The following is a 27,398-nucleotide window of genomic DNA, read 5'->3' as shown; positions in this document are numbered from 1 at the left end:
GTGCTCTCAGTCTGTTTTTATACGGTACCCCTGTGGCGTGTCCAGCCATTACTGCAACATGTGATACTGACCATCTGTGGAGAGGGCACATCGGCCCTCCTCTGCTAAAAAGCTCATCTGTTTATGATTTTAATTGGTGCCAAAGAGGTGAAGTACATGCTAATTTGTGGCAAGTCGAGGGAAAATTTGGGTTGAGACACAATGAATTTCTTATGCAACCTCCCTTTTGTGTGAACAGTTGGATCATGTTTGCTCTAAATTTTTTGCACAGTTCATTTCCCTCAAGGGCAGAGACATTAGCAATTTCTATGCTTGGCTAGAAGACTATGCAAATAATTACTGCATGTCAAATAGCCCTTAAAGCCATGCATTTTAATTTAAAATAGACTGTGGCTCTTTGACTATTTTATTAGGTCTTCGAGGAAAACAGATGAGTAAATATCTGGGCATGAAAAATTTATATGATATGACAGATTATTTTCTTATTGCAGACTTTTAAATAAAAATATTGTGATATTTCTTTGTTAGCAAAGGGAATGATATGATATATATGCAACAGAGAAGGAAATACGTGGAAGATAGAACAATGTTAGGACAGAGTCATATTTTTACTGAGCGGAGAATACAATTGAGAGCACTGGGGAGTTGCTCATGTGACAGAAAGATGGGAATAGACTCTGAAGGGCTTTTGACCAATCAGGAAAATGGTCTATTGAAAACAGAGTGTTCGGTAGACGGACGTGGGAACCACCGAAGCAAACGTGTAGAATGGGAATAAACAGAAGGGCAGCTGAAAGAGACCTATGGATCCAAGTCAGAAGCCAGATGCTGGATTTAGAGCTAAATTATGTCTTTGAGGATTGGAGGATTCCTGTGAAAGCACTTAAGCCCCACCAGGTAGTGGAGGGTGGAGGTAGGTAACCTTACTTGTTATCTTCCCATTCATAGTTGTCTTTGCTAATCATAGCCTCCTTCATAGGAACTTTCTTCACCAGCTGTGAATATCTCCTTGAATTTCTCTTGGAGTCCTGCCCCATCATTTAACAGCACCATTGTTATGGGGATCCAGTGTTTATAGGTACCTTCCCAGCCTCTTTTGCCTCCCCTGGAGGAAATGTTTTGACTGACCATTAAAATCTTTTGAGGTGCTTTTTTTAAATGTCATACTTTTGTCCTTCCCAGGCAAGTTAAATATCTGGTGAGGGGACTCAGGCACTGCTATTTTAAAAATAGTTTCCAAGCGATTCCAATGTGAAGTTGGGGTTGGGAATTGTTGTGATAAAGTAATTCATATATTACTTGTTCTTTCAGCCTTAAGCTCCTCCCCCTCCCAAAAGTCAAGCGTTAAGAAGTTTAAATACTTTTAATATGTAAGTTATTGGATATAAATGGATTTTCCTGTTAAATTCGATTTTTACACTAATGATTTATCTTTTTGTCAAGACTTCAGAAAGCCTATCTCTAGAATTAAAGAAAACTCTAATGAGAAATTATCCAGCTGGTGACAGTTTATATACGAACTTGATTGTGGGCCAGAAGAGGTGAAGCAATGGAGACAATCGAAATGTACTCCTGATAAAACAGGGCATGCTGATGGCAGCTGTCTTCACTGAAGTTTTTGTGATGTTCACCTGGAAGGAAATTAAAATACAGCCTGGATTCTGTGGATGAGAACTCTAGTTTAACAGTCACAAAGTGGGATCACAAGCGACACCAGGTCATTTTTCAGAAAGCGACTTTAAATGACTACCAGGAAATGCATATTAATCTCTATCCAGGGTGAGAGCTTTACCAATCTCCTTTATCATTCTTATCTTTTTAGTAGGAGAACCAGGAAGTAGTCAGCCAGCACTGGCTCTCCCATAGTTTGCTCTGCCCACAAGCAGTCCATGAATTACACCCACCCTCTGTTCTCCCACTGGTGTGCTAATCTGATCCGAATGATATATGTGTTGGGGTAAAATCAATTGTGCTGAAAACTCAGTTGTGCTTTAGAACGCCTTGCATTTATGTTCTTCCAATTATTTACCTTTAAAAACACTCTCTTATTATCCAATTTTAACTTCATGGTGGTCCAGTAATCTTTGTTATAGTGATGAGAAAATGTACAGATAACCTGCCCCAGCTCATTTCTTTAGTGCAGGAGCCCTGTTTGGGGACTAAATTTTATTTCCAGAGCAAAGCTGCTTCTTAGTCTAGGCTGTGTCCAGGTTGGTCAAGGCCAACGTAGGTGAGATTTAAAACAATTGCAAAATGAATAAAAGCTGAGGCTATAATCACCTTAGTTCAAATGCGTTTACCCAGACGAGAATGGAATTCATCTGTATCATCACTCCAACTAAAAAGCTTTTTCGTGTAGTCCTGAGAGACAAATGGTTGACACAGAAGCTTATCTGGCCAGCTGCCATATCACTAGGAGAACTTCACAGACAGAATCACCACTTCAAATTCTGTTGAATGGCTTATCCCATCCTTTGACAGCAGAGACACAGTTGTTATGGGGGTGCAGTGGCTATGTTACCTTCCCAGTCGCTGACATCTTCCCTGGAGGAAATATCAAGTGACACTAAGATGGGCATCTCAGGGCTCGGAGGTGGCTCTGAATCCCATCCTCTACTGATGGCCTTGGGACCCTGCACATATTTTCTTCTCTGGGGACAGCCAAGTATGGAAGTGAGTGAAGGCCACCCAAATGAGAACAGAGGCTATTTATTCTGAACTTGCCATAGTAAGAGTTGGCCACAATCACTTGTGTTTGACAAAGACTCAAAAGTGGGCAGGGGTGAAGGAAAGCTTTATGGTGAAAACAAGGGAGCCTTTAGATACGCTCTGATTAGAAGTTGTTGGCATGGACAAGCTGGAGATGGCTTAACTAGAAGCAGAGTGTCTTATGTGATTGGTTTGGGGAGCATAGTTGGCTTTCTTTAGTTGGTCCTGAGTTGGAAGCAGGGGCAAAAAATAGGGAAACTGGCAGTCATTGACCAAGTCCTGATCATTCTGGGAGTTTTGCTTCAGAGTTTGTGAGTCAGAATTCTACCGTCATGTTTGGTTTGGCCGTTGTCCATTTGTATGTTGAATCTCTCACAAGCCAAACGGAATTAGCATATGTCGGAAGTACTTTACGTGGCACCCCATGAAGAAATAAGGGAATCTCTTGTCTAACCTGTGATTTATAATTCTTATCATTCATTGAGTTAAAAGTGAGGCTACACACTAGCTTACCAAAGACAAATCAATTTATTGAGGTACTCTATATGAGATACTAGCCTTGACTAATCAGAGTCCGTGCTTCTAGCTTTCTCGTTTTGCATATTCAGTTTCTCTAATTTCCATAATCTTTGTAATGAGCCGTGAGGAAGGACATTACTTTGCTTTATTCTTTTTCTAAGATGTATTTGAGCTACATATTTCATAATATTCATTTTCTTCAGAAATGTCTTGTCCTTAAATCAAGGTGAGAATGGTATCAAATACGTTTTGTCTTACGATTAAAAATTCAACTTCTTGCTCATTCAAGGCTTCAGAGTCTGTGGACTGTGATGAAGCTGGCTGCGCATTAGCTTTTCATCTTAGGTAGTTAATTTAGAAAGACTGACTGTCTCCTGAGGACTATCTGGTTCCGTAGACTGTGGGATAATTAACTGAAGCCAAAGCACCTTAATTCCTTTTGTCTTTTAACAGGATCTGCTAAATCTGTTTATTCTCCATAGTTCATCATTTTTAGTCTTTTTATATCCTTGTGCTTCCTCGTGGACACCTTCTCTGCCCAGCATCCTCACCATTCCTTTAACAGTGCTTTCTCTCAAACACTCTTTTCTTTTAAGGAATTGTATTCGTCTGCTGGGGCTGACATACAAAGTACTAGACTGGGTGGTTTAAACAACAGAAGTTTATCTTCTCATAATTCTGAAGGCTACAATTCTGAGATTAAGGTGTCGACAGAGTTGGTTTCTTCTGAGGCCTCTTGGCTTGCTGGCCAGTTTCTCCTTGTGTCTTCACACGATCTTCCTTCTATATGGATGTGTCCCAATCTCTTCTTACAAGGACACCAGTTGTATTGGATTAGGTCCCACCCTAATGACCTCATTTTAAGCTAATTACCTCTTTAAAGACTCTGTCTCCAAATAGTCACATTCTGAGATACTGAGGGTTAGGACTTGAACATATGAATTTGGGGGGACACAATTCAGCCCATAACTGGGATTCAGTTACAATTTTGTCATATATTTGTTTTGAGTTTATATGTTTAATCTATCTCTCCTGAACCACAGTACAAGTTCCATAAAATAAGGGATCCTGGGGCCGGCCTGATGGTGCAGCGGTTAAGTTCACATGTTCTGCTTCGGTGGCCCGGGGTTCGCCGGTTTGGATCCCGGGTGTGGACACGGCACCACTTGGCAAGCCATGCTGTGGTAGGCATCCCACATATAAAATAAAGGAAGATGGATGTTCGCTCAGGGCCAGTCTTTCTCAGCAAAAAAAAAAAAAAAAAAAAAGAAAAGAAAAAAGAGGAGGATTGGCAGCAGATGTTAGCTCAGGGGTGATCTTCCTCAAAAAAAAAAATAAAATAAATAAGGGATCCTGTTTGCTTTGTGGACCAGGCACTAGCGCAGCTGCTCACCCAGGCCCGGGTGGAGCTGTTTTCCCATGAAGCTAGTGAAGTGTGCACGAGGCCCTGTCATTCAGGTTATTGCTGGGAGCTGCTGGGAGTTGTAGAGCATATTAATAATTTTATATTCTTTTTATTAAAGAGAAGTCTCAATATTAGAGGAGCTTTAGATCCCACAAAACTTGGAAATGTCCCTGGGCCTATGGCAGTTATTCAGTAAATGTTTCTTGAATGAATGAATTTTTGAACAAAACTTGATGTGAGTGTTAACTTACAAAGTGGCTCTGTTTAAAAAAATATATGTTGGGGGCCAGCCTCGTGGCGTAGCAGTTAAATTTGCACACTCTGCTTCAGCAGCCCAGGGTTCAAGAATTCAGATCCTGGGTGCGAACCTGCACACAGCATCAAGCCATGCTGTAGCGGCATCCCACATAAAAAATAGAGGAAGATTGCCACAGATGTTAGCTCAGGACCAATCTTCCTTACCAATATATATATATATATATACACATATATGTTATTTATTTACTCTATAATCAAAATACATTTTTCCACAGAGATAATGTTATAAAGTGGAGAGGTCAAGAAAGCTTCTTTTAAGGTGGAGAAAATTATATATAATGTTTATTTAAGAAAAGCATAATATATATATACACATCTGCTTATGTTTAAAGAGAATAGAAGAATAAACAATAAAAAATGATTTAAGTTTATCTATAAGGAAAGAAGGGAACAGAGTGGAGGGAACAGGAAAAGCTAGACTTCTTTAAATATACTTATTTTCTAGATTTGACTTTGAAACCGCTTAAATATATTACATAATTGTAAAATAAAAACAAATTTAAAAAGCAACTCATACAAAAATTTTAAAATGAAACAAACGATAAAAAAGAAAACAACACTTACTTGGCCCATCAGACTTGGGAATTATTCACTTCCACCTCTATAGCACTTATACGTGTTTTATGAGTTTGTTCCTGTGGGACATCTTTTTATAAGCATTTCCTTAGTCCTCCTCAGTTTGCTCTCTGCCGCCAGAGTTGCTGTGGCTTGGGGTGGGAATGCGCCCCAGTACTTACCCTCTGGGGGTCACGGCCTGAGGGAGATGCAGGAGTTGGTTCTGTCTGGTACTAATAATCTTTACGTGGAGCTTTTCCCTCCAATACTAGAGCCTGCTTGATAAGCTGAGTCCTTTTAAAGCCAAAAAAGTTAAAAGTTTAAAGTTAGGGTTAAGGTTTGTCTCAAATCAGTTCACCAAATGGTGCAGCAGAGCCAAGTTTAAGCTACACAGACCACGATCCACAAGAGGGTACATCTGCCTCCACCCTCAGCCTCCTTTTAAGGTTGGCTTTCTCAAAGTGTGGTCTGTGGACCACTGTGGTCTCCCCACCTGCATGCATTTTCCCAGGACTACTGCAGATCACAGAATCAGACTCTTAGGGAAAATGCTCCAGAAATGTGTTTTTTAGTCAGCTTCCTACGTGGTTCTTATGCACATCAAATTTTAGAAGCTCCATCTTAATTCATCTCTCCCTTGATATAAGGTGTCCTACTCCTTCTGTGCATCCTGTATGTGGTTGACCCTTCCTTATACTACTTTCTCAACTTTTACCCTAAGGCATTTTTTCCTTGATTACTTCATTTGAGATCTGCACTACTCCACTCTTTCTCATGGATGCAGGATTGGTGTGTTCTTGCATCTCTCCTTTTAGAATTTCCTTTTCATTCTCTCTTTCTCTCTCTCCTCCTCTTTTTTTTGGTGAAGAAGATTGGCCCTAGGCTAATATCTGTTGTCAATCTTCCTCTTTCTGCCTGAGGAAGATTGTTGCTGACCTAATATCTGTGGCAATCTTCCTCTATTTTGTATGTGGGATGCCGCCACAGTATGACTTGATGAGTGGTAAGTAGGTCCATGCCTGGGATCTGAACCCACAAACCCTGGGCCACCAAAGTAGAGTGAGCAAACTTAACCACTTTGGCCCTGGGGTCAGCCCTTTCATTCTCTTTTTTAATCTAAGGCCCATGGTAAACACTCAAAAAATATTTCCTGTAATTAACATTAGTTATTCTTATTTTGCCAAATAGTTTGTAAAAGTGGAGCTGATCTCCAATTGCAAGATTCTTTATCAGAATGGAAGTAGGGCAAAGTGATACAATTTCAGTCTTATACAATTCTTCTCTTGCTTCTCCTTTGCACTCTGACATCTCTGCCTCTTCCTCTGTCTCTCTTTTCTCTCTTCTTCTTCCTCTCTCTCTCTTTTTCCCCCTCCTTCCCTCTGTTCCATCCTCCTTCTTTCTCACACTAAATACTTATGGATCTAAGTCTTTGAGTTGATCACAAACTTCAACCTTCTCCTGTAGCCTGAGAGCAAAGAGAAGTCCGAGAGAGCTGAGCCAAATCTGAATTTATCACCACTGCATCTTGGAATCAAGCTAGATGTCCTTTGCATAATGAGGGTCTTCAGAAAATTGCACACTCAACCACCATTCCCTTCAGAATCAACACCTTTTCTTCCTCCTGTGATAGAACTCTGCTTTTGATTGCTCCATGTTCTGTTCAAAGACTAGAACTCTGCTGTGCCAAAGTACTTTTGAGCCGAAGGAATCTTTAAGAGAGCATGCTTTTGCATCTAATATTAGCCAAATCTCCTTAGGCAGTAGGCCAGGAGTCCATAACCTGAATTTGATTTATTTAGAGGTCATTGCACTTTCTGAAATTGTATGCAAAATGTTAGTGCATGTGCACATTTCTTGGAAGCAGCCACAGCTCTCACAAGATTCTCAGTGGGATCCCTGACCCGGACAAGTGAAGGATAGCGTAAGGCGCACTGGAATCCCATCCACTGTCCATGTTGGCTATGCCCAGGATCCCTCAGTTGCTCATTTTCTTCAGAGTTATCTTCAGTACTCAAGTCTCCCCAGCATGATTTGCTTGTCCTAATGACTTCCTTCCTCTTAATGACCTTTTAAAAATCTTTTAATACTACAGTCAGTCTCCAAACCCTGTACTGTTGCCTTGTTTTTAGTTAATTCCAATAGTTGAATAACTCCACTTCTTTCTAGAACTTTCTTATTTGGCTTCATTTAGATTTTACTGAGGTTTTGATTTGCAATAAACTCAGCCTGTTTTAAATTGCAGTCTGTAGGAGAGAGGCTAGAATTTCTTCAGTATGTTTTGCCATTCTAGATATTATATAACCACAAGATATATTTTTATCATATGATGAACCATTAATCTCTGAGATATAGTGCTCACTGCAATTCAACATCATTTAGGGATATTTGACTTTAGCTTGTGTCACCTGTGCAGTGGCAGTAAACAAAAATATATTTTGGAGGCATTGACCTTTAATGTCTCTGGGCGTGGTCATTATCCTTTTACCACAAGCTTATCTGCCTTCTTTAAAATAAATTGTATTTGAGATCTCTCTAGTGTCACCTTACAATGTAAAATGGATTTATTTCAGACTGAGTTTAGACCCTAGTGACTTTCAGAAAATAATTACCTCCATTCTGGCTAGCCTCCCAGGAATATTGGCATTCCACAATAACACTATTATAAGTGACCTGGCTACAGCTGTTCCACGTACCCCCCCCCCCATCAGTCTTATGCATGCATTCTTCTCTAGAAATGATCATGACCTACATCCATAAACGTTTCCTTGGATCACCAAAGGACCCAACAGAGTTGCCCCTTGAGCAGTACTATTAATTTCCTTCACAGTACAGTTAAGATATTTTATAGCTGGGTTCATATTTTATAGGTGGCATTAAGAGTGCTTACTGTATTTAAGGCAGTTTCTCAAATTTTAGCATGCATCAGAATCACCTGGAGGACTTGTGAAAACACTGATTACTGGGACCCGCTCCAGAGTTTTTAATTCAGTAGGAACGGAGAGCGGCTTGAGAATTTGCATTTCTAACAAGTTCCTAGATGAGGGTGATGCTGCTGGGTGGGGAACCACACTTTGGAGAAGCCCTAGTGTAAGACGTTGATTCTTACAGGCACTGATAGGACAGGGATAACTCATACCTCAAGGGGCTTGTGGTTTCATACGGAAGATAAGATATTTACATAAACAACACCACTGTGCCCTTAGGGGCTGACAGATGGAGTGAGTGGACAAGAGGAAAGTCAGCTATGACTTTAAGTTTATGAGATTAGGGAAGCCTTTGTGGAGGAGGTGGCAAATGACTAGAACTCGATAGATGAGTAGAATTTAGAAATGCAAAGCTGCAGGATGAAATGGAGAAAATACTCCAGCTGAAATATATCGCATTAAAAAACTGTAAAAGAAATTTCCATTTTTGACATTTATGAGACAATCAAAAAATTAAAATTGTTGAAATTTTCACTTGTCTTATAAATGTAAAAAATTGTATTTAAAAAATAGTTTTTAAATGTAACATGTTAATCAGTTAATGTTAATGTTTTTAATATGATAATGGTATTGTGGTTATATTAAAATGAGTCTAGGGGCTGGCCCCATGGCATAGCGGTTAAGTTCGCACATGCTGCTTCTCGGATGCCCGGGGTTCGCTGGTTCAGATCCCAGGTGCGGACATGGCACCGCTTGGCAAAAGCCATGCTGTGGTAGATGTCCCACATATAAAGTAGAGGAAGATGGGCATGGATGTTAGCTCAGGGCCAGTCTTCCTCAGCAAAAAGAGGAGGATTGGCAGCAGTTAGCTCAGGGCTAATGTTCCTCAAAATAAAATAAAATAAAATAAAATGAGTCTAACTTTCAGAAAGATGTCCTGAGATATTTATGAGTGAAATGACGTGTTGTCTGGGGTAGTGGATGGAATGTGGATATAACAGGATTGCTCAGTGGTTGATGGTAGCTAGGGTTCAATGATGGGTAAATGACAGGTTCATTATATTATTCTACTTATTTTTGTCTACGTTAGAAATTTTATGTATGTTAGAAATTTTAAAAATTGTAATAAAATTTTTAAAAATAGGAACTGTATGAACAAAATCAAGGAACTAACGTAGTGCAGGGTTGATTATTTATTTCTGCTGGAATATAAACAGTTTAAAGTAAACAATTAAACAACAAGGGTAAAATGGTAAATTGAGACCAAGTCACTCAAAGATTTGACTTGAATGCCACTAAGGAGTACGGGCTATGTTTTTGTGTGTGTGTGTTTTCATGTGAATGAGGAAGATTGCCACTGAGCTAACATCTGTTCCCAATCTTCCTCTTTTTGCTGGAGGAAGATTGCCCCTGAGCTAACATCTGTGCCAGTCTTACTCTATTTTTTGTATGTGGAATGCTGCCACAGCACGGTTTGAGGAGTGGTGTGCAGGTCCACGCCCGGGATCTGAACCCGTGAATCCCTGGGCCACCAAGTAGAGCATGTAAATTTAACCACTATGCCACCAGGCCAGCCCCTGGGCCATGTTTTTAAAATAGTGGAGGAACCCTGAAACTGTTCTGAACAGGGAAGCAATATAACAAAAGTGCATTCTGAGATTATAGTGGCAATGGTGGGCAAAACAGAGTGGGAGAGCAAGAGTCTGGAGGCAAGAACCAGGTGGTAAAGGCCTGAACAGAGATCTAGAAGATCAAAAAAGGGGAGGGGGAAGGGAGATATAGATGAATCTATAGTGTTGGCAACCAGTTACTATGAAAGTCATGAAAGACTCCAAGATTCTAAACTTGAGGACTAGGAGAACGCCAGTGCTATTAAAAGAAAAGGAATATTTAACAAGAAAATGATAATTTTGTTTTTTGAAATATCGCTAGTGGGGAATCCATGTGATATGACCAGCAGGTGGCTGGAAGTATGTGACCGGAATGCAGAAAACTGGGCAAGGCAGGACTGAATCTGAGAGACATCTGTGAGACGGGATAAGATTACCCTGGGAAATAAGTCAGCGGGAAAAAGAGTCAAGGACTTTGGGAACCATCTACATTTAGAGATTAGGGAAGAGAAGAGGAATCTGAGAAACGACTAGTAGAGAGGTAGAAGGCACAAAATTTCACATTCATGTAGGTACCTTAGCTCAGTGGCATCAACTATTCTGCCCACCACAATAAGATCAAAATTTAATTATTATAAATAAAAACCAACATTTTCTGTACACTCATGTTCATAAGCAGCATTATTCATAATGACCAAAAGGTGGAAGCAATCCAAATGTCTATCAATAGACGAATGGATAAGCAGAATGTGGTATATACACGTGTTACTGTCTCCAGAGAAACAGAAACGATACGTGTGTGTGTGTACAGAGAGAGAGAGAGAGAGAGGGAGAGATTTATTATGAGGAACTTGCTCCCCTGAGGACCATCTGGATGTTTCTGCCCACTCATAGTTGGAGTGAACGTAACAAAAATAGTCCACTAAAGAGGGCAGAAAAATGAGTCTGCTACAAGATGTTCACTTTTGTCTGAGATATAGTTGCAGCCTGTGTCAGTCATGAATATCTCAAAGCCTTGCTATGGAACTCTTTTTCCGTTTTGCTCATGCATCAGTTATGCTCTGCCAGATTCCATCAGGAATGCATTAGAGAGATGGTCCAAGCATTATTGCAAGCTGAGGGAAAAAATTGATTATCTCGAACTAGTAATGACCAAAAAAAATTACTGAAACTGTTTTCTGACTGTTAAAAATTTAGTATCCAAATAAAGAGTAAACAAAAAATAGTATCCATTATGCTGAAATTGAAGTTATTGTATTTGTGAAACATTGACAGATCATTAAATGGATAATGCTAAATAACCACACCTAACTGATTAATTAATTCAACCTGGATTGGGGTGGAAGTGATGTCATTATCCAGACAGCAGAACACATGTTTCCTTAAAATCAGGATTCTACGAGTAGTGTGATTGTCTTGTAATGGGGGCTATATGAATCCCCTCAGCTAAAGTTGGTATTCAATTGCAACAGTTTTTCTATTTCTTTGCTAACTTAAATTTTGTTCTATTTAAAGTCTTATTTATACGTGTTTTAATATGACAAGCTATCGCATAGGAAGTAAGTAGGATATAAATCATAAAAACAAGAAATCATTTTGAGTATTTACGTTATAGGGACCTATTCGAAGGCTCTTGCATTTATTCACTCTTTTAGTCCTCACACTGGGTATGCGAAGAAGATATTATTATTACCTTCACTTTACAGAAGAGGAAACTGAGGTCCGAGAGACCAAGCAAGTTGCCCACAGTCACACACAGTAAACGAAGGAGGCTAGATTTCAAACCCGGGCTGTCTTATTGCAGAGCTGGAGCAGGTAGCCACTGTGTAATTAATTAGAGAAGTAAACTGCCTACAGGACATTAACATTTGATTAATATCTCCAACAATAGCCTCTCAAACTCAACATATTAAAATTATAACTCATTCTACCTCTGTCTCCTGGCAACACCCCTCCCCCACACACCAGCTATACGGTGAAGCCAACTTCCATTCTGCCAGCGGTATCACCATTCTCTCAAACATCTGGGCTAAAAAGTGAATTACCTCTGACTTCCCCTTCTCCTTTTCGCTTTTATCTGCAACACAGCCAGTCAGAGAGGGCAGGTACCAAGAATCTTGACTATTCAAAGTTTTCTGTCACTGAGTTTCTACTGGGGCAGAGACTACTAGTACTAGGTACTGCCTTTTGATGTTTCTGTTTTAATTTACATGGTCAAAAACAGAGAATCAGGAAATTTTGGAAGTGTTAATATTAGAAGCCAATAAACAGTTATATTGCAGCCATTTCCCAGTGAAGAGTTATTGAATGATGAGACAAATTAAATAGTATTTTTATTCGCGTTATTATTTTTAATTAGCTTTTTTAAGCTACGGGTAGTATCAAAGAAGAGGGTATATACTTGGCCACAGAATACAATTAAAGTCCAATATTTATATTTGCTGCAGAACCTTTATTTGAAACTGATGAATGACCTGTCCTGACGAACGGCTGGCTAGTCTTTCAGGTACTAATACTTTCCGAAGCCAAGATGAGAGTCGGTAGTCTCTCAGAAAGAACTACAAATCCCAGAATGCCCTTTTCCCTGTCTTTTTCACGAGAATCCCAGAGGGCTAGATCAACCAATCCCTTCATGGAGAGACTTTGCTATCAGCCAATCAGGAGGCGAATGGGCGCCTGCAGGCGGGAGGAGGAAGGCGCCCTGGGTTTGAAATACGAAAGTTGGCGCGGCTGCGGGAGCTGGGTCTAGAGGCGAATTGTTAACTCAGATCTGTTCAGGTCTCGTGTGGGGAAGGCGGCGGGGCTCAGGCCTGCCGGAGAAGGTGAGGGAGGTGGGAGCTGGGCTGAGCTCCCCGAACCGCCTGTCGCGATAGGGGAAAGTGGGTTTGGGGGTGAATATGTGTTTTCGCGGGCGACAGCTGCGAAATGCACGTCTTGCTGTTTGGGCGTCTAGGCCTCGCGGGGTGGGCAGCGGCGAGGCTGAGGGGTTTTGTGTTACACCGAACGAGATGTCTGTGGCCCCTCTGGGAAGATTTTAGGTCATCGGGAAGGTTTTAGCGTTACAGAGAACCGGTGGGACCTGAGTCTTAAAGGACATCCTTTTACAGAGAACACTGAGGCCCAGGAGTGGAGGTGACTTGTACAGGTCCTAGACTAAACCCACTAAACTCCCACTTCCGTCTCCCTTTTACTGCTGCCTTTCCTGATCTGGAATGAGCGGGAGAAGCAGGGTAGATGTGTGGGGTCATACCGTGTGGGAGGGGGCCGGCCATCTGGGACCTGACGATCCGGGCTGGAATTGAAAGAGTCAGAGTTGAAGGGGCTTTAGAAGTCACCAGTTTTACTTGTGGGAAAACGGAGTTAATGTCATTTCCCCAGGGTCATAGAGCTTGTAAGTGTCCTGTGCAATTACCTTCCTAAGGATTCCCAGGAGGTAAGAGTTTCCTGAATTCTTCCTGAGCCTTAACCATAGTTAAGTCCAGGTGGCTTGATCTGCTTTGGGATATCTAGAGTTAAAAGTAAGTTGCTAACCATTTTCTAGCAAAAGTCATACTGCCGAGATATATGTGATTGGGATATGTGGTTGATACAATTTTAATAACTTAAAAAATACAGTGTGTGTTCTGTTTGTAGCAGTTTTACAAAATGGTAGAGGACGAACTGGCACTATTTGATAAAAGCATAAATGAATTTTGGAATAAATTCAAAAACACGGTCAGTGACACCTCCTGTCAGATGGTGGGACTAAGAGATGCCTACAAGGACTCCATTAAAGCATTTGCAGGTACCTAAAGTTAACTTGTAACATGCTGTTTCTGTTGTTCTTGTTTGTTTGTGTTATTTCACCTGAATTGAAACTTAAATTTCAATTTATCTTTCAGAAAAGCTGTCTGTGAAATTAAAGGAAGAAGAACGAATGGTTGAGTTGTTTCTGGAATATCAAAATCGTATGTGACAAGCTGTAGACCACAGAGTTTTTTTTAGATTAAACATCTTTATGAAATCCCTCATACAAATGAAACAATATTTTGTGTGTATGTGTGTGTGTATATAACTACATAGATTACAAAAATAATAAACATTTATGTATCCACAACCCAGATTAAGAAATAGAACATCCCATGTTATACCTTCCTTTTCTCCCACCTTCCAGAACTAACCTATCAATATTTTGTTTAGTATTGTGTTTTTGAATGTTATATAAGTGGCATCATTTTTGTATTCCATCCCTTCTTCACTCAGTGTTATTCTCCTTGTGAGATTCATCTTTGCTGATGTGTAAATGCCAGTATTTTTTTTTAATGAGTTTGTTTTCCCATTGGAAATCACAGACTTGGGTTCGAAAAGCTGGAGTTCTCTCAGCTTTGTGGGAGTATGGTTAGTAACTCTGACAGTTTTTATCCATATTTTTACTACTCTTCTTGCCTTCTCATTTCTACCATTCTGGGTTGTCCAGAGTGGATCAGCAGTTTTTATTGAATTCTTGCATGCAAACCACAGATTTGTGGCCACAGGCCAAATTCCACTGCAGATACTAAAATTAGCAGCACCATGTTTTAAACACTAATAAATTAGAATGGCTTTGCATGGGGCATGTGTTCTCTAATTTGCCACAGTCCCTGATAGTTTCTTTTGCTTTGCTTTGCCCACTTTACTCATTGTCTGACCCCTGAGGGCATTTGATTTGGTAACCCCTGGTTGACTGTTATGCTAGACTTTTACCCATGTTTACTTTCTAAGCTGCCCTGAAGCTTCCATAGCCTATTACTGCCTCTCTTCTTCCCTCTGTAACCATAGCAGGAAGGAAAACCACTTTTGTTTGTGCGTGCATGTGTGCGTATGAGTGATATTGAGTTTGGGTCCTTTAAATACTCTTGGTTTATAGAATCCCTAGGGATTAGAAAATTGAGTTTGAAACTCAGTTTTTACTACTATGTGTCTCAAACTCTGCCCCCCCCTTTTTTTTGCTGGGGAAGATTCGCTCAGAGCTAACATCTGTTGCCAATTTTCCTCTTTTTTTTATGTGAGCTGCTGCCACAGCATGGCTGCTGACAGACGAGTCGTGTGGTTCTGTGCCCGGGAACTGAACCCAGGCTGCCAGAGCAGAGCACGCCAAACTTTAAGCTCGCTACCCTAGAGAAGGTCACATAGAGGAGGGTTAGGGAAGTTCATCAGGTTCAGTGCTATATTCTAGAAGAGGGGAACAGCATAGGAATGCGGCAGAAACATGAGAGTTTGTGGAGTTCTGGGATGACTCGAGTGCAGTGTGAATGGGGAGTGGCTGGTCAAATGATGAACTACATTGTATGTTGGGCAGAGGAATTTGGGCTTTGTTCTTCAGGAGACTAAGGAGTTGCTACGGGATTTTAACCTGGAAAATGGTATGGGATTTGTATTTCAGAAAAAGCACTGACAGTGTCATGCACAATAACCAGGGAAGTGAGATGGTGGGCCATAAAGAGACCAGTTAGAGGAACAAGCTAGTGCAGTAGTTCAGGCAAACAGTGAGGATGGTTTGGGCCAGTGACAGCACTGAGGAGGTAGGCTCACGACTGATGGCCTGGATGTGGGCGTGTGATGTGGCTGGGATGATTCCTTCTAACTTGGACTAGGTCAGTGGTGATGCATTTACTAAGTGAGGGGTTAGAAGAGATGGAGCATGTTTTCAGGGGTGGGAGGGAAACGTAGATGGGTTCAATTTTACATGTGTTGAGTGAATATGCCAAGTTACTGTGCCGTGGGCTTTGCAGGTGGAGATGTCTGGTAGGCAGTGGATCTGGAGGCCAGCCAGCAAAGTGGTCTTTGCTGAACATAGAGATTTGGGAGTCTTCATTGTATTTGCGGGTTGAAGCTATGGAAGAATGTGTAGAGTGAAAGGAAATAGCCTAGGATAGTAGTTAATATTTATTGTTTTTACTATATGCCAGGTACTGTGCTGAACTTTATATATACCATCTCTTGTCTCCATTTTCATATCAGTTCTCCAAAAAAGGTCTTCTTATTGTTATTCTCATTTCACCGATGAGATTACTCACTCAGAGAGAGTGAGACTTTTTTCCAGATCGTCAGATTGACTCAAGAGGCCTTGCTCACGCTCAGTCGTTGCCTGCCTGTAATCTGAGAGGGAGGTAAATGGAAAGGACCAGGAAAGGCAGAATTAGAAACTGGAGAGCATAGAAGTAAGAGAAAAGACAGAAACTGGAATAGGAAAGAACCAAGACAGAGGGTGTTGTCAACACTGGGAAGTCACAGGTATATCCAGTAAGATAAAGCTGAAAGGCTCTCTGTATGTAGTCATTTGGAAGAAAATGACCTACAGTGAGCCGGTTTTAGTGGAGTGTTGGCAGAGGTCCCATTGGAGTTAGGCGATGAAGAAGTAGTGTGGAAGCTTAAATGGAAGAGATGGCAGCTACACTGGGACAGAGTGATATGGGTGAACTTTTCCTTTCATTTCTAAGGGTCCACCCTAAAATGAGCATGGTCATTTGCTGCGGGAAAGAAGTTGGAGGAGAAGCACATGTTGAAAAAAGCAGGAGATAATTAGGATAGAGGGAAAGGAATCTGGGTTATAGATTAGCCTTGGATTTGAAAAGGAGCAGCTGTTACTCTGGCAGGAGAGAAGCTGCTGATAAAGGTACGTTGTGGGAGTAGGGAAGATTGAGGGAGCTCATTCACTCCCCACGTATTTGTTAAGCGGCTACTCTGTCAGGTGCTCTTCTAGGAAGATAGAGAACAAATTAGCCAAAAATTCTGGCCTGCCTGGGACATGTGTTCCTTCCATTTATCACAAGGAGGAAGATCATCTATTGCAAGTGAGAAGTATCTGCTGTGGGCCACGCTCTTCAGTGATCTTAAATCCTGAAATCTGTACAAGACAGAGAGTATCCCTGTTTTGCAGATGAAGAAATTGAGGCTCACTGAGGTTAGGAGACTTGCCTGAGGTCATACATTTTGTAGATAGAAGATCTAGGATTGTAGCCAAAATGTCTATGCTCCTTCCAGTGTACCTCACTGACCTTTCTCAGTGGCAAGAAAGCACAAGGGAGGGCTCCTATGCTGAGTAGTAGTGAAAGTTTGAACTATTGGCCCTGGAGAATGAGGCAGCTGACTATATACTCTTAAAATAATAGCCACGCAATACCAAGGGCCCTTAGATTTATCTTGGGACAAATCCACACAGTTCTTCAAATGTTAGAATAGAGACACAGACGTGGGATTTATGTATCACTTAGGAGTTTAAAACTTTTTACATTATTACTGGATGCTCTGTGAGGCAAATAAATGGGGCAGCTATTGTTATCCATGTTTTACAAATGAGGAAAACAGTCGAAGTTGTGGTTTGACCAAGGTCCTTGGGTAATAACTGAGGCGGCTGATTGCAAGTGAGACCTTTTGACTTTAAATCTGCATCTCTTTTGTAGTATGAGTCTACTTAATTTCCTTTAAAAAGTAGAATTTTTCTTCCTAGTAATTCTAAGTTGTTTATTTTTAAGTTATACTTGATATAATATATAATCGTGTCCAAATTATTGGAAATACAGAAAAGTAAACAAAAAATATTACCTATAATGTTGAGAACCACATCAAAGTGACTTTCTAGTTTTTATTTCTTCTGTGCTATGTAGTTTTTTTAAAGATAATTTTGTTCCTAGTGTCTGTATAGCTTTGTGTGATTTTTTTCCTTTATCTACTTTGAGAGTATTTTCCCACATTACTAAATTCTTTAAAAATATATTCTACCTTCTTGACACACCATATTTTTTTAATAATTTACTTGTTAGACATTTAAGATGTTTTCAGCTTTTCACCATTATAAGTAACACTGAAAATAATTTTTGTATGTAAATATTTGCACACATCTTGTTTTCTTAGGGTAACTTTGTAAAAATGAAATTACTGAATCAAAGGACATGAATTTCCTAAAGAATTTTATTTTTCAATGTCAAAAATATCTTCCACCAGGACTCTAGTATTTTGCATTCTTTTCAACGCTAGCTATTCTTGTAAACATTATTGTAATAAATGAAAATTGGTATGTTGTTGCTTTATTTGCATTTCTATGATTGCTGCTGAGGTTAAATTATCTTTCATATTCATCAACCATCTGCATTCTGTGTTTCCTCTGTGTATTCCTTTGTTTTTTTCTTAGGAATTTATATTTTAATTTTATATTTATATTTTAGATTAAGAATAGTAACCCATTGTTGGGGGAGGAGAGTTTAATGGTCAGAAGCACGGCCTTTGCATCTAGGTCATAACTATTGGTTGCATCCTAGCAAAGAAAGCTTTGGGCCAGTGGCTCAACTGCTGTCTTTTCCCCCTTCTTTTAAACAAGAGACTAAGACCTACATAATAGTACTATTGTGAAACGTAAGTAAATCTCTATAAATATAAGGTGTTGAACAAAGTACCTAGATATAATAGAGTTTTATGTTTATTTGAATCAAATATGAATTTTTTCACCTGCATGTTAATTTTAAGTAGCCAGTACATGCCTTTCTCTGATTTCTTTTTGCCTTTGAGTAAAAAGATCTTTCCCCATGGAGTCAATTTTATATTCACAGATACTGCCTTTTAGGTTTTGTAAGATTTCGTTTTATATTTAAATATTTAATAAATATGGAATTTATTTTGAATTTTAGCACTGTTTAGGGAACAATCTACCTGTTAACTTATGATATTTTGCTTATCATTAATTTCCTAAAAGTACCAACATTTGGGAATGTCTTTTTTGTTTAACTCAGCTGTATGTCAGTTCTTCAACTATCATACCGCTATTGTATTAATAGTGTCACAATCTGGGATATTAAATCTAATAGGGCAAGTCTCTTTCCTTGTTAGTTTTTTTACCATATTTTCTTAACTGTCCTCACCTGTGTATTCGTCAGATAAATTTTGTAATTACTTTTGTTAGACCCTCCCTTTCCCTTTCCTCCCAATTCTCTTAGGGCTGCACTAAACAGAAGTGAATTTGGGATATGTCAGCATCTTTATAATATTGAGAAGCATAAAATGTCCCTCATATATCCAGGTCACATATATGTCTCAGATGAGTTTTGCATTTTTTCGCGTACAGAGCTTACATATTTCTTGATCTGGATTATTCTTGAATGTTTTGTTTCTTACCAGTGTAAATGAGATTTCCCCCTTCCTTCCTCCTTGCCTCCCTCTCTTCTTCCTTCCCTTCTTTCTCTCTTTTTGTCATGTTCCAGGATCATTTATATAGCAGTAGAATTAGCTGTTTCTTCAAGGCGCTATAAAGCCATCTTCCAGAGCTTGTCGTCTTTGGTGGGGTGTTTATTTATGTACTTATTTGAAGGGGAGAGCTGCAAAGGTCGTGACCTTCTGATTTTCTGTGTCTTGGTTTAATTTGCTATTCTCATTTTAAAAAGCATTTTTGTCTCTTATTTTCAAAGATAAATAGGAAAGAATAGGATTTTTTTTGTTCTTTTACAATGTTGAATCATTCGGAAACACTTATCAATTAAACCATTCTTTATTATCTTATGAAAGTCAGTATGTTGGTCTTTTCTTAGATACATGTCACAGAGCAAAGCATATGTATTCTAGGTAAAACTTTGTGCTTCTTACAGAGATCTGCAGGCAGAATAAGCTCATTCAAGAAAAAAAAGATAACTTGTTAAAGTTGATTGCTGAAGTAAAAAGCAAGAAGCAGGAATTGGAAGTACTGACTACAAATATCCAGGATCTTAAGGAAGAATATGCCAGGAAGAAGGAGAGTAAGTTTCCAGTGTACACATTTAAAACATTAATCTAAATTTCACAGTGGTGACGGTTCACAATTATTATGTGTATCTCTCCTTCTCTCCAGTATCTCAGGGGCATAGTCTGCCACTCATCTCTGCACAGTGTCTGAAGTTAGCTAAGTGGGTTTTATTTTCTTTTGTTTTACTTAAAGGTTCTTTTGATTTCTATTAAAACCAGAGAATAATGAGATTGATATGAGAGTTTAATTAATCAGAGTGGGAGACAGTTTCACTAAATAAGATTTGCCTAGGAGAAGCCATAGTGTAATTTATGGAACAGATTTATTGATCACTCATTCTCTGCCAGGAGCTATTAAACAAGCTCCTTATGGCTGCAAAGCCTCTTTGTCTAAAAAACTTTCATATTCAAATAAGTACTCCCTTTCGAAAGGAGCCTCGTTCATCCACAAAGGAAGTAATCAATTCTCAAATCTCTTGAAAATAGCAGTTTGTTTTGTTAATGCTTTTTCTTACAGAGTTTGCATGCAAGTCTACATTATTCTTCTCATCTGCTAGGTATTACTTAGGGAATATTATGCTAACTTAAAAAAAATCTAAACTAGCATGAAATAAAGCTGACTTCTTGTAAGAAATACTTCTGTTTAAAAGAATGGAATATTTTTCCAGTAAAGCAATTGATATATTCCTGGCTAGCCAGAAAAAGCAGAATAGTATAAAGGAAATCTTTCTGTTTGTCTGTTAGCTAGGTTCGTACTTCATTGATTGGCTTGAGATTTAGTCATCAGCAAAGTCCAATTTCACCAGTCCTTACAAAGAGGATATTCTTGTCCTTACTGACTTCTTGAAATGGTGGTGGTTTGATCCAGTTTGGAAGATAGAGAAAACGAGACAGGCAAGGCATTCCTCTGAAGTGGCTGCTCCAGCTCTGTTTCAATATGGCTCCACTCATGTTGTCTTCTACACTTGGCTACGCAGAAAAAGCAAAATAATATAAAGGAAGTCTTTCTGTTTCTCTGCTAGCCATGCACATCCTTGGCCTATTTATTTGTGCTACTGCATAATAACATAAGACAAAACTTACTTCTCTCACTACCTGTTCATGTTTTCTCATGCAGTTTTTCTTTCCAACTTGAATGCACAGAAGCCCCTTTTGCTAATTGGTAGAGATAGAAACTGAATAAATGTAAGCAGATCATGTGCCTGGCATTATTTTTATAGTTGTTTTCAACTTTAAAAAAAATGAATTACATGAGCATTGATTGAGTGTTGTTTAAAATGTTTGATATTCTGTGTGTTTTTTAATCATAGCTATTTCCACTGCTAACAAAGCTAATGAAGAGAGGTTGAAAAGGCTACAGAAATCTGCAGACTTGTATAAAGATCGACTTGGACTAGAAATTCGGAAAATTTATGGTAAGTATATTAATGTAGGTAAAACATAGGAGATTAGAAAAGTATGTGTTTTCTTAAGTAGAGGACAATTTAAAAAATATTTTCAACTAAAATAATGATCGCGTTGTTAACTTTTTAGAAAATAGGAAAAAGTTACAGAATGCTTATCACCCTTACGTAATTACTGATGTCTTCGTTATTTATCATCCAGTATTTTGATAAATGTATTTTAGGCATAGTTGCCAAAATGCAAATAATTTTTGTTTCTTGTTCTTACTGTCATTGTATGATTAGCATTTCTCTGTTGCTATAGCCTTCAAAATGATAATTTTAAAATGGTGATATGATAATTCATTCCATTAATATAGCATAATTTATTTAATTTTTTATCTATTATTTAACACATGTGTTGCTTCTAACCTAACTTTTGGATTCTGCCACTATTTCAGTTTTAGAAATACTACAGTGAACATAGACGTCTTCATTTCTTTTGTATAATTCCCATGGAATTCCCGGAAACAGACTACTGGGTTAAAGCATGTGAATATTTGTATGTTAGTTACATGTGTATGTGCTAATTTACAGCAATACCTGTTGTGCTGGGAGTCCCCAAGATCACCCTCAGGTTTGGTGATTCACTGGAAAGATTTATAGGACTCAGCATGTAGTCCTGTTCATGACTAAGACTTATTGAAGCAAAAGGATACAAAACAAAATCAGCAACCACCCCCCCCCGCCCCCGAAAAAGGCACATGGGGCAAAGTCCAGAGAAAACAAGCTTTTCAGGCACAATTTTCAGGAGTCCTAACTCAGTGGACCCACAGAGGACATGCTTAATTTCTTCAGCATCAAATTGTGATAGTGCATGTGAAGCGTTGTCTACCAGAAATGCTCATTAGACTCTGGAAGCTTGTGCTGGTTTTCCCTGGACTTCACCCTATGTCTTTCCCCTTTGCTGATTTTACTGTATCATTTCTCTGTAAGAAATCGTAGCCCAGAGTACAACCGTATGCTGAGTCCTATGAGTCCTCCTGGTGAATCTTCACACCTGGGTGGTCTGGGGGCCTCTGACACACCAGCCAAGGACCAACCTTGCAAGCAGGCCTTTCTGAGGTTCCAGAGATGACGGTCTCAGTCTTGCTGTGTTAACTCTTATGACACCTGTCTACAACGTAAAGAGTACCCATTTCATTGTAGTCTTGCCAGAATTATAGTTTTTAAAATTTTTGTTCTAAATATAAATATCAAAATATAAATAAAAAGTTTTATTTTTGGCAATTGACTAGATGTAACTGGCACTTTAGGAATGCATTTCTTTGATTATTAATAGGTGACCATTTCTTTCCTGATTATATTTCTTTCTTTGATTGTTTGGGCCTTTTATTCATATATCTATTAGTCTTGGTCTTTTTCCTATCTGTTGGAATGAGTTTTTAATAAAAAATATTAACCTTTTGATTAGAGGAGAAGTTTTGATCCGTTGGACTCTTGGTATATATTCACTGTCATCCTGAGATGCTTTTTGTTTTGTTTAGTTTTGTTTCAAAACCAGTTTTAAAGCATTAAAATGTTTTTTGGATTTAAAGTAGAACTTTCTCATAGCCCTCAAAGTCAGGAAATAATGTTTTAAAGAAGAAATAATACAAATTAAACCCTTCATTTTGCCTAACTGAGTATCTTATAAAGTCTTCTTTTCTTGGCATGCATCTCTCCCATTACTATTAACAGTTTAAAAAATCTGGTGTACTGACGTGATTGTTTCATCTTGAATTTAAATGCAAGACAACTTTTCAAAGTTTCTGAAGACTTCTTTTTATAATTAAAAGCATTTTTTATAAGATTTCCTATTTAGTTTTGCATAAAAACTAAAATACAGGTGAATTTCTACTTTGTGGCTGCCAGTTTGAATTTCTACCAGGCATTTACTTCTTTGTGAGCATTTGGAGGTCTTTTGGAAAATAGGCTTTAAGTCCAGACAACCATGTAGAAAAAGTCAAATTAAATTTGTTTGACAATACATTTTATTTATTCACGGCAAAATATATATAACATAGAATTTGCCATTTTAACTATTTTTTATTGTGCAATTCAGTGGCGTTAATTACATTCACAGTGTTATGCAACCATCGCCACTATCTATTTCCAGAATTTTTCATCACCATAAACAGAAACTGTGCCCATTAAATAATAACTCCTCATTCTCCCCTCTCCACAGCCCTTGATAACCTCTGATCTACTTTCTGTCTCTACGAATTTGCCTAGTCTAGGTATTTCATATAAGTGGAATCATATAATATTTTTCCTTTTGTGTCTGACTTATTTCACTTAGCATAATATTTTCAAGGCTCATCCATGTTGTAGTGTATATCAAAATTCCGTTCTTTTTTATGACTGAATAATATTCCGTTGTATGTATACAGATTTTGTTTATCCATTCATCTGTTGGTGGACACTGGGTTATCACCTGTGGCTGCCGTGAATGCTACTACTATGAACATCGGCGTATAGTTATCTCAGTCTCTATCTTCAATTCAATAGAATTTCTGGGTCATATTGTAATTCTTTATTTAAACTTTTTTGAGGATGCCAAACTGTTTTCCACAGCTGTAGCACCATTTTACATTCCCCCCAACAATGTACAAGGATCCTAAACTCTCCACGTCTTCACCAACACTACTCTTTTCTTTTCTTTCCTTTTTTTGTTTTGTTTTGTTACAGCCATCCTTGTAGGTGTGAAGTGGTATCTCATTGTTGTTTTGGTTTGCATTTCCTTAGTGATTAGCGATGTTGAGCATCTTTTCGTGTACTTATTGGCTGTTTGTATCTGTTCTTTGGAGAAATATCTATTCAAGTCCTTTGTCCATTTTTGAATTGGGTTGTTTTTGTTGTTCAATTGTAGGAGTATTTATATTTCCTATATATTAAACTCAGATATATAATTTGCAAATATTTTCTCTCATTCTGTGGGTTATCTTTTCACTCTTGGTAGTGTCCTTTGAAGGGCAAAACTTTTTAATTTTGATGAAGATCAATTTATATGTATTTTTTTCTTTTGTTGTGCTTTTGGTGCCACATTTAAACCACAATGCATTTTAAAACTAATTTGTAACTTGGACCTTTGGAGACATTGGTTAAGTGAATATATATACTTAGCAGTGTAGATATTGATCAGAGACGGAAGTAAGAAAGCTCTTCTCCATTGAAAGCTTAGCACAATGAAATATTCTCATGCTAAATAATTTAATCTCTTTTTTCAGGTGATAAATTGCAGTTTATATTCACTAATATTGACCCTAAGCATCCTGAGAGCCCATTTATGTTTTCCCTGCACCTAAATGAAGCAAGGGACTATGAAGGTATGTGCTCCTATCTCCTAACTGGTATTTAAGATTGGTGTCCCAAAATGTTATTTGAATCAGAATATAAAGTTATACGAAGGAAAGTAATGGTCCCACAAGCTATTGCTCTCTTTTTCAGTCTTGCTTCTTGAGACATTGTCTTCTAAAGGCTGTGAGTATAGTTTTGATTTATAGATAGTGTCTAGGGGCCTTAATAAATAACTTCTCTTCAGGATGGCACAGTACCACAGTGGCTGAAAAGTCTGAAAGACAAAAGATCCCTGAATTTCATGTGCAAGTGTGAATTAACCTTCTAGGGAACTTAAAACAAGGCTAAAGCTATAAGGGATATGACTGCTTAAATGTGAATATTATAATTTGTCCAAGTAGGTGATTTTAAAATTAAATGTTAAATCATCAGAATGTGATAAGTTGTTTTCCAAAAAATAAATTAAAAAAAAAATTATCCTGTCCTGAAAATCCTACGTATTGATAATTTAGCTTAGTTGCTGATTCTGCAGCAGGTCAGAGGTCTTTAGTGTATGGGGAATGCATATGGTTGGTGAACAAGAAGAGAATGGAAATATATTTATCTCTTTTTTTATTCTTCTAATGCCCCGTTTAAAGTAATCCTTAATTTATTGGAATTCATAAAAATGGTTCTGAGCTCTTTGTACCTCTGTTCTCATCTTGAAGCATTTATGATAGCACTCAGGAGAACTGCTGTCACTCTCTAAGGTGCCCTCGTGACTCAATTCATATTCTGATGGAACTTATATTTTAGGAATCTAATTCAGGTACAAATTTTTTTCTCTCTAGGTAAATATCTTCTATCTAATGAGTGCTAAATTTTAAAAAGCAAACCCAAAAAACCTCTTACCTAGCATTTCAATTTTCTCCAAATTGGATCTCCTCTATTGTTAGATAGTCTCATAATATTTGATAGAATCCACAGTATAAATTTTGAACCAGGTGCTCTTTGCCATTCTTTCTCTGCTTTGGTCCTGGGCCTTGTAGTCTAAGCAATCTCTACCAAAGAGCTGGAAATCTGATAGGGGCCAATTTCTTCCCCTTGGACAAAGGACAAGACCGATAGTAGGAAAGGCTGGATCATTCTTTTCCTTTGACCACCCTCACTGGAGACCTGCTCCCAGTATGTACCAGCTGGTATGACTACATATGAGGGCCATACTGGTCTTTGTGACTTTGAGTCTCATTTGCTTAGTAAGCCCTGTAAACACCACTTTTGGAATAGCTAATGACCTCCATTTCACTTGTAAAACTTGAGATATTTCTCTCCATAGTTGTACGTTATTAAGAGTTGCTATTGAAAGTTGTTCTTTTTTTGATCCAATGGTCAGAAACTAGAAGTCAGACTAAAGTTTTGCAAGGAAAACTGACTTAGTTAAAACAAACGAAAAAACCCCTGACTGTTAAACAGTTTAAGTGGTTAAAACAAAATGTATAGAAGAGGTGATGGAAAATGGCATTCTGTTCTGTATCACTAAGATCTTCAGTCCCTTGACTACCATCTGTTTAAATTTTAAAGCAAGATTATAGTACTTAACATTTGAATATTTAGAGATTAAAGAAAGGAAAGGTCCAAAGAAAGTTAGGATATGAAAATCAAGTGTCTATATCATTCTATGCTCAAAGCAGTTCGTTAAAATGAAATGAGTTGACTCAGATGAGAGTATTTAAATTAGAAATGCTTCTCTTCCATAAAAAATCTCATTCTAATTGTCTTCTGTTTCCCTCCCTTCTAGTGTCAGATAGTGCTCCTCATCTGGAGTGCCTGGCAGAATTTCAGGAGAAACTAAGGAGGACCAACAATTTTTCGGCTTTTCTTGCCAACGTTCGGAAAGCTTTTACTGCTATGGTTTATAATTAATGTAAATAGTATATAAAAATTGTTTATTTTTCTTTCCTATCGTGTATCTCTTTTAAAAAGAATTTTCATTATTCATTATTTGTCTGTAATCTTTTTGTATTTTTGTAACATTTCTGTGTGCTGTTTTCTTTAAATTATTTTAATTAAAATCTTAGGACAGAAACTTTATAAAGTTAAATATGTTCTTTTTAAAATGAAAGATAGCGGGGCTAGCCCTGTGGCCTAGTTGGTAAGTTTGGCGCGCTCTGCTTCAGTGGCCCGGGTTTGGTTTCTGGGGGCAGGACTACATCACTTGTCAGCAGCCAGGCTGTGGCAGCGACCCACATACCAAGCAGAGGAAGATTGGCACAGATGTTAGCTCAGGGTGACTCTTGTTCAGCAAAAAAAGAAAGAAAGATAGTATAAAAAATATGTATATATTTGTATATATATATATATTTAATGGCAGGCATGGGTAGTTTATGGCTAGCCCGGGAATGGGGATTTGTGCAATCTGCACTGTGTCTCAGTGATTTCCAAGCTTTTGAACGTCACAGACTAGTCATATTAAAAATAACGAGGAGGGTGGGACAAGCCTAGAGTTGGGCAGTTTTTGAAATGTGCTTCACAAAATGAATAGTCATCCTAATATCATAAAGGAAAGAATATTTTTATCTCACACCAAGGTGGATCTTCAGTTAAAATAAAGGACAAACCTTCATATCAGAAGAAGATTGGCAGTATTCTACTAAGACATCTAGAAAAGGATCTAATTTTGAAAATCCAAATGTGGGAAATTTACAACCAGTTTCCATTTTGTAATATTTATGGTCTGGATGTAAGTTTGCCATTTTTGGAGTCTCCAACACAGACCACAACGCAAGTATCCACTTCTAGGGTTGCGTTTTTGTCACCATTCTTTCCTTGTGAGTTTGGTTTTATTTAGGTATGTTGGCTGTAATGGAAGTCACATAATACTATTTCAGGATATCGTGGAACCTAAAAGCCGTGAAACATTGGCCTCCGTGCC

At 38.4% G+C, this 27,398-nt stretch overlaps 1 protein-coding gene across 5 annotated transcripts; it reads left to right on the top strand.

The window, feature by feature from the left end:
* The first annotated feature begins 12,679 nt into the window (after nt 1–12,679).
* Nucleotides 12,680–26,552, top strand: SPC25 (SPC25 component of NDC80 kinetochore complex). Of its 5 annotated transcripts, XM_005601568.4 has the most exons (8): nt 12,725–12,862; nt 13,419–13,473; nt 13,674–13,824; nt 13,922–13,987; nt 19,634–19,780; nt 21,077–21,181; nt 24,418–24,516; nt 26,265–26,552. In XM_005601568.4, the coding sequence occupies exons 3-8, from the start codon at nt 13,686–13,688 to the stop codon at nt 26,387–26,389; spliced, it is 681 nt and encodes a 226-aa protein (XP_005601625.1). In that variant the 5' UTR covers nt 12,725–12,862; nt 13,419–13,473; nt 13,674–13,685; the 3' UTR covers nt 26,390–26,552. The 5 variants fall into 5 exon arrangements, with proteins under 5 accessions (XP_005601624.1, XP_005601625.1, XP_001497531.1 ...); XM_005601567.4 differs by lacking the exon at nt 13,419–13,473 and having other exon boundaries at nt 12,680–12,862; XM_001497481.7 differs by lacking the exon at nt 13,419–13,473 and having other exon boundaries at nt 13,677–13,824.
* The last annotated feature ends 846 nt before the right edge of the window (nt 26,553–27,398 follow it).

This window comes from Equus caballus, chromosome 18, assembly GCF_041296265.1.
Source record: "Equus caballus isolate H_3958 breed thoroughbred chromosome 18, TB-T2T, whole genome shotgun sequence".
Classification (NCBI taxonomy): domain Eukaryota; kingdom Metazoa; phylum Chordata; class Mammalia; order Perissodactyla; family Equidae; genus Equus; species Equus caballus.
The sequence above is the reverse complement of the archived record's forward strand: the minus strand, read 5'-3'. Positions and strand labels throughout refer to the sequence as shown.

Coding starts and splice junctions, on each gene's coding strand:
- SPC25 (XM_005601567.4), top strand. CDS start 13,686: ATGGTAGAGGACGAACTGGCACTATTTGATAAAAGCATAAATGAATTT. Junction 19,781..21,076: donor ATATGCCAGGAAGAAGGAGA/GTAAGTTTCCAG, acceptor TTTTAATCATAG/CTATTTCCACTGCTAACAAA. Junction 21,182..24,417: donor AGAAATTCGGAAAATTTATG/GTAAGTATATTA, acceptor CTCTTTTTTCAG/GTGATAAATTGCAGTTTATA.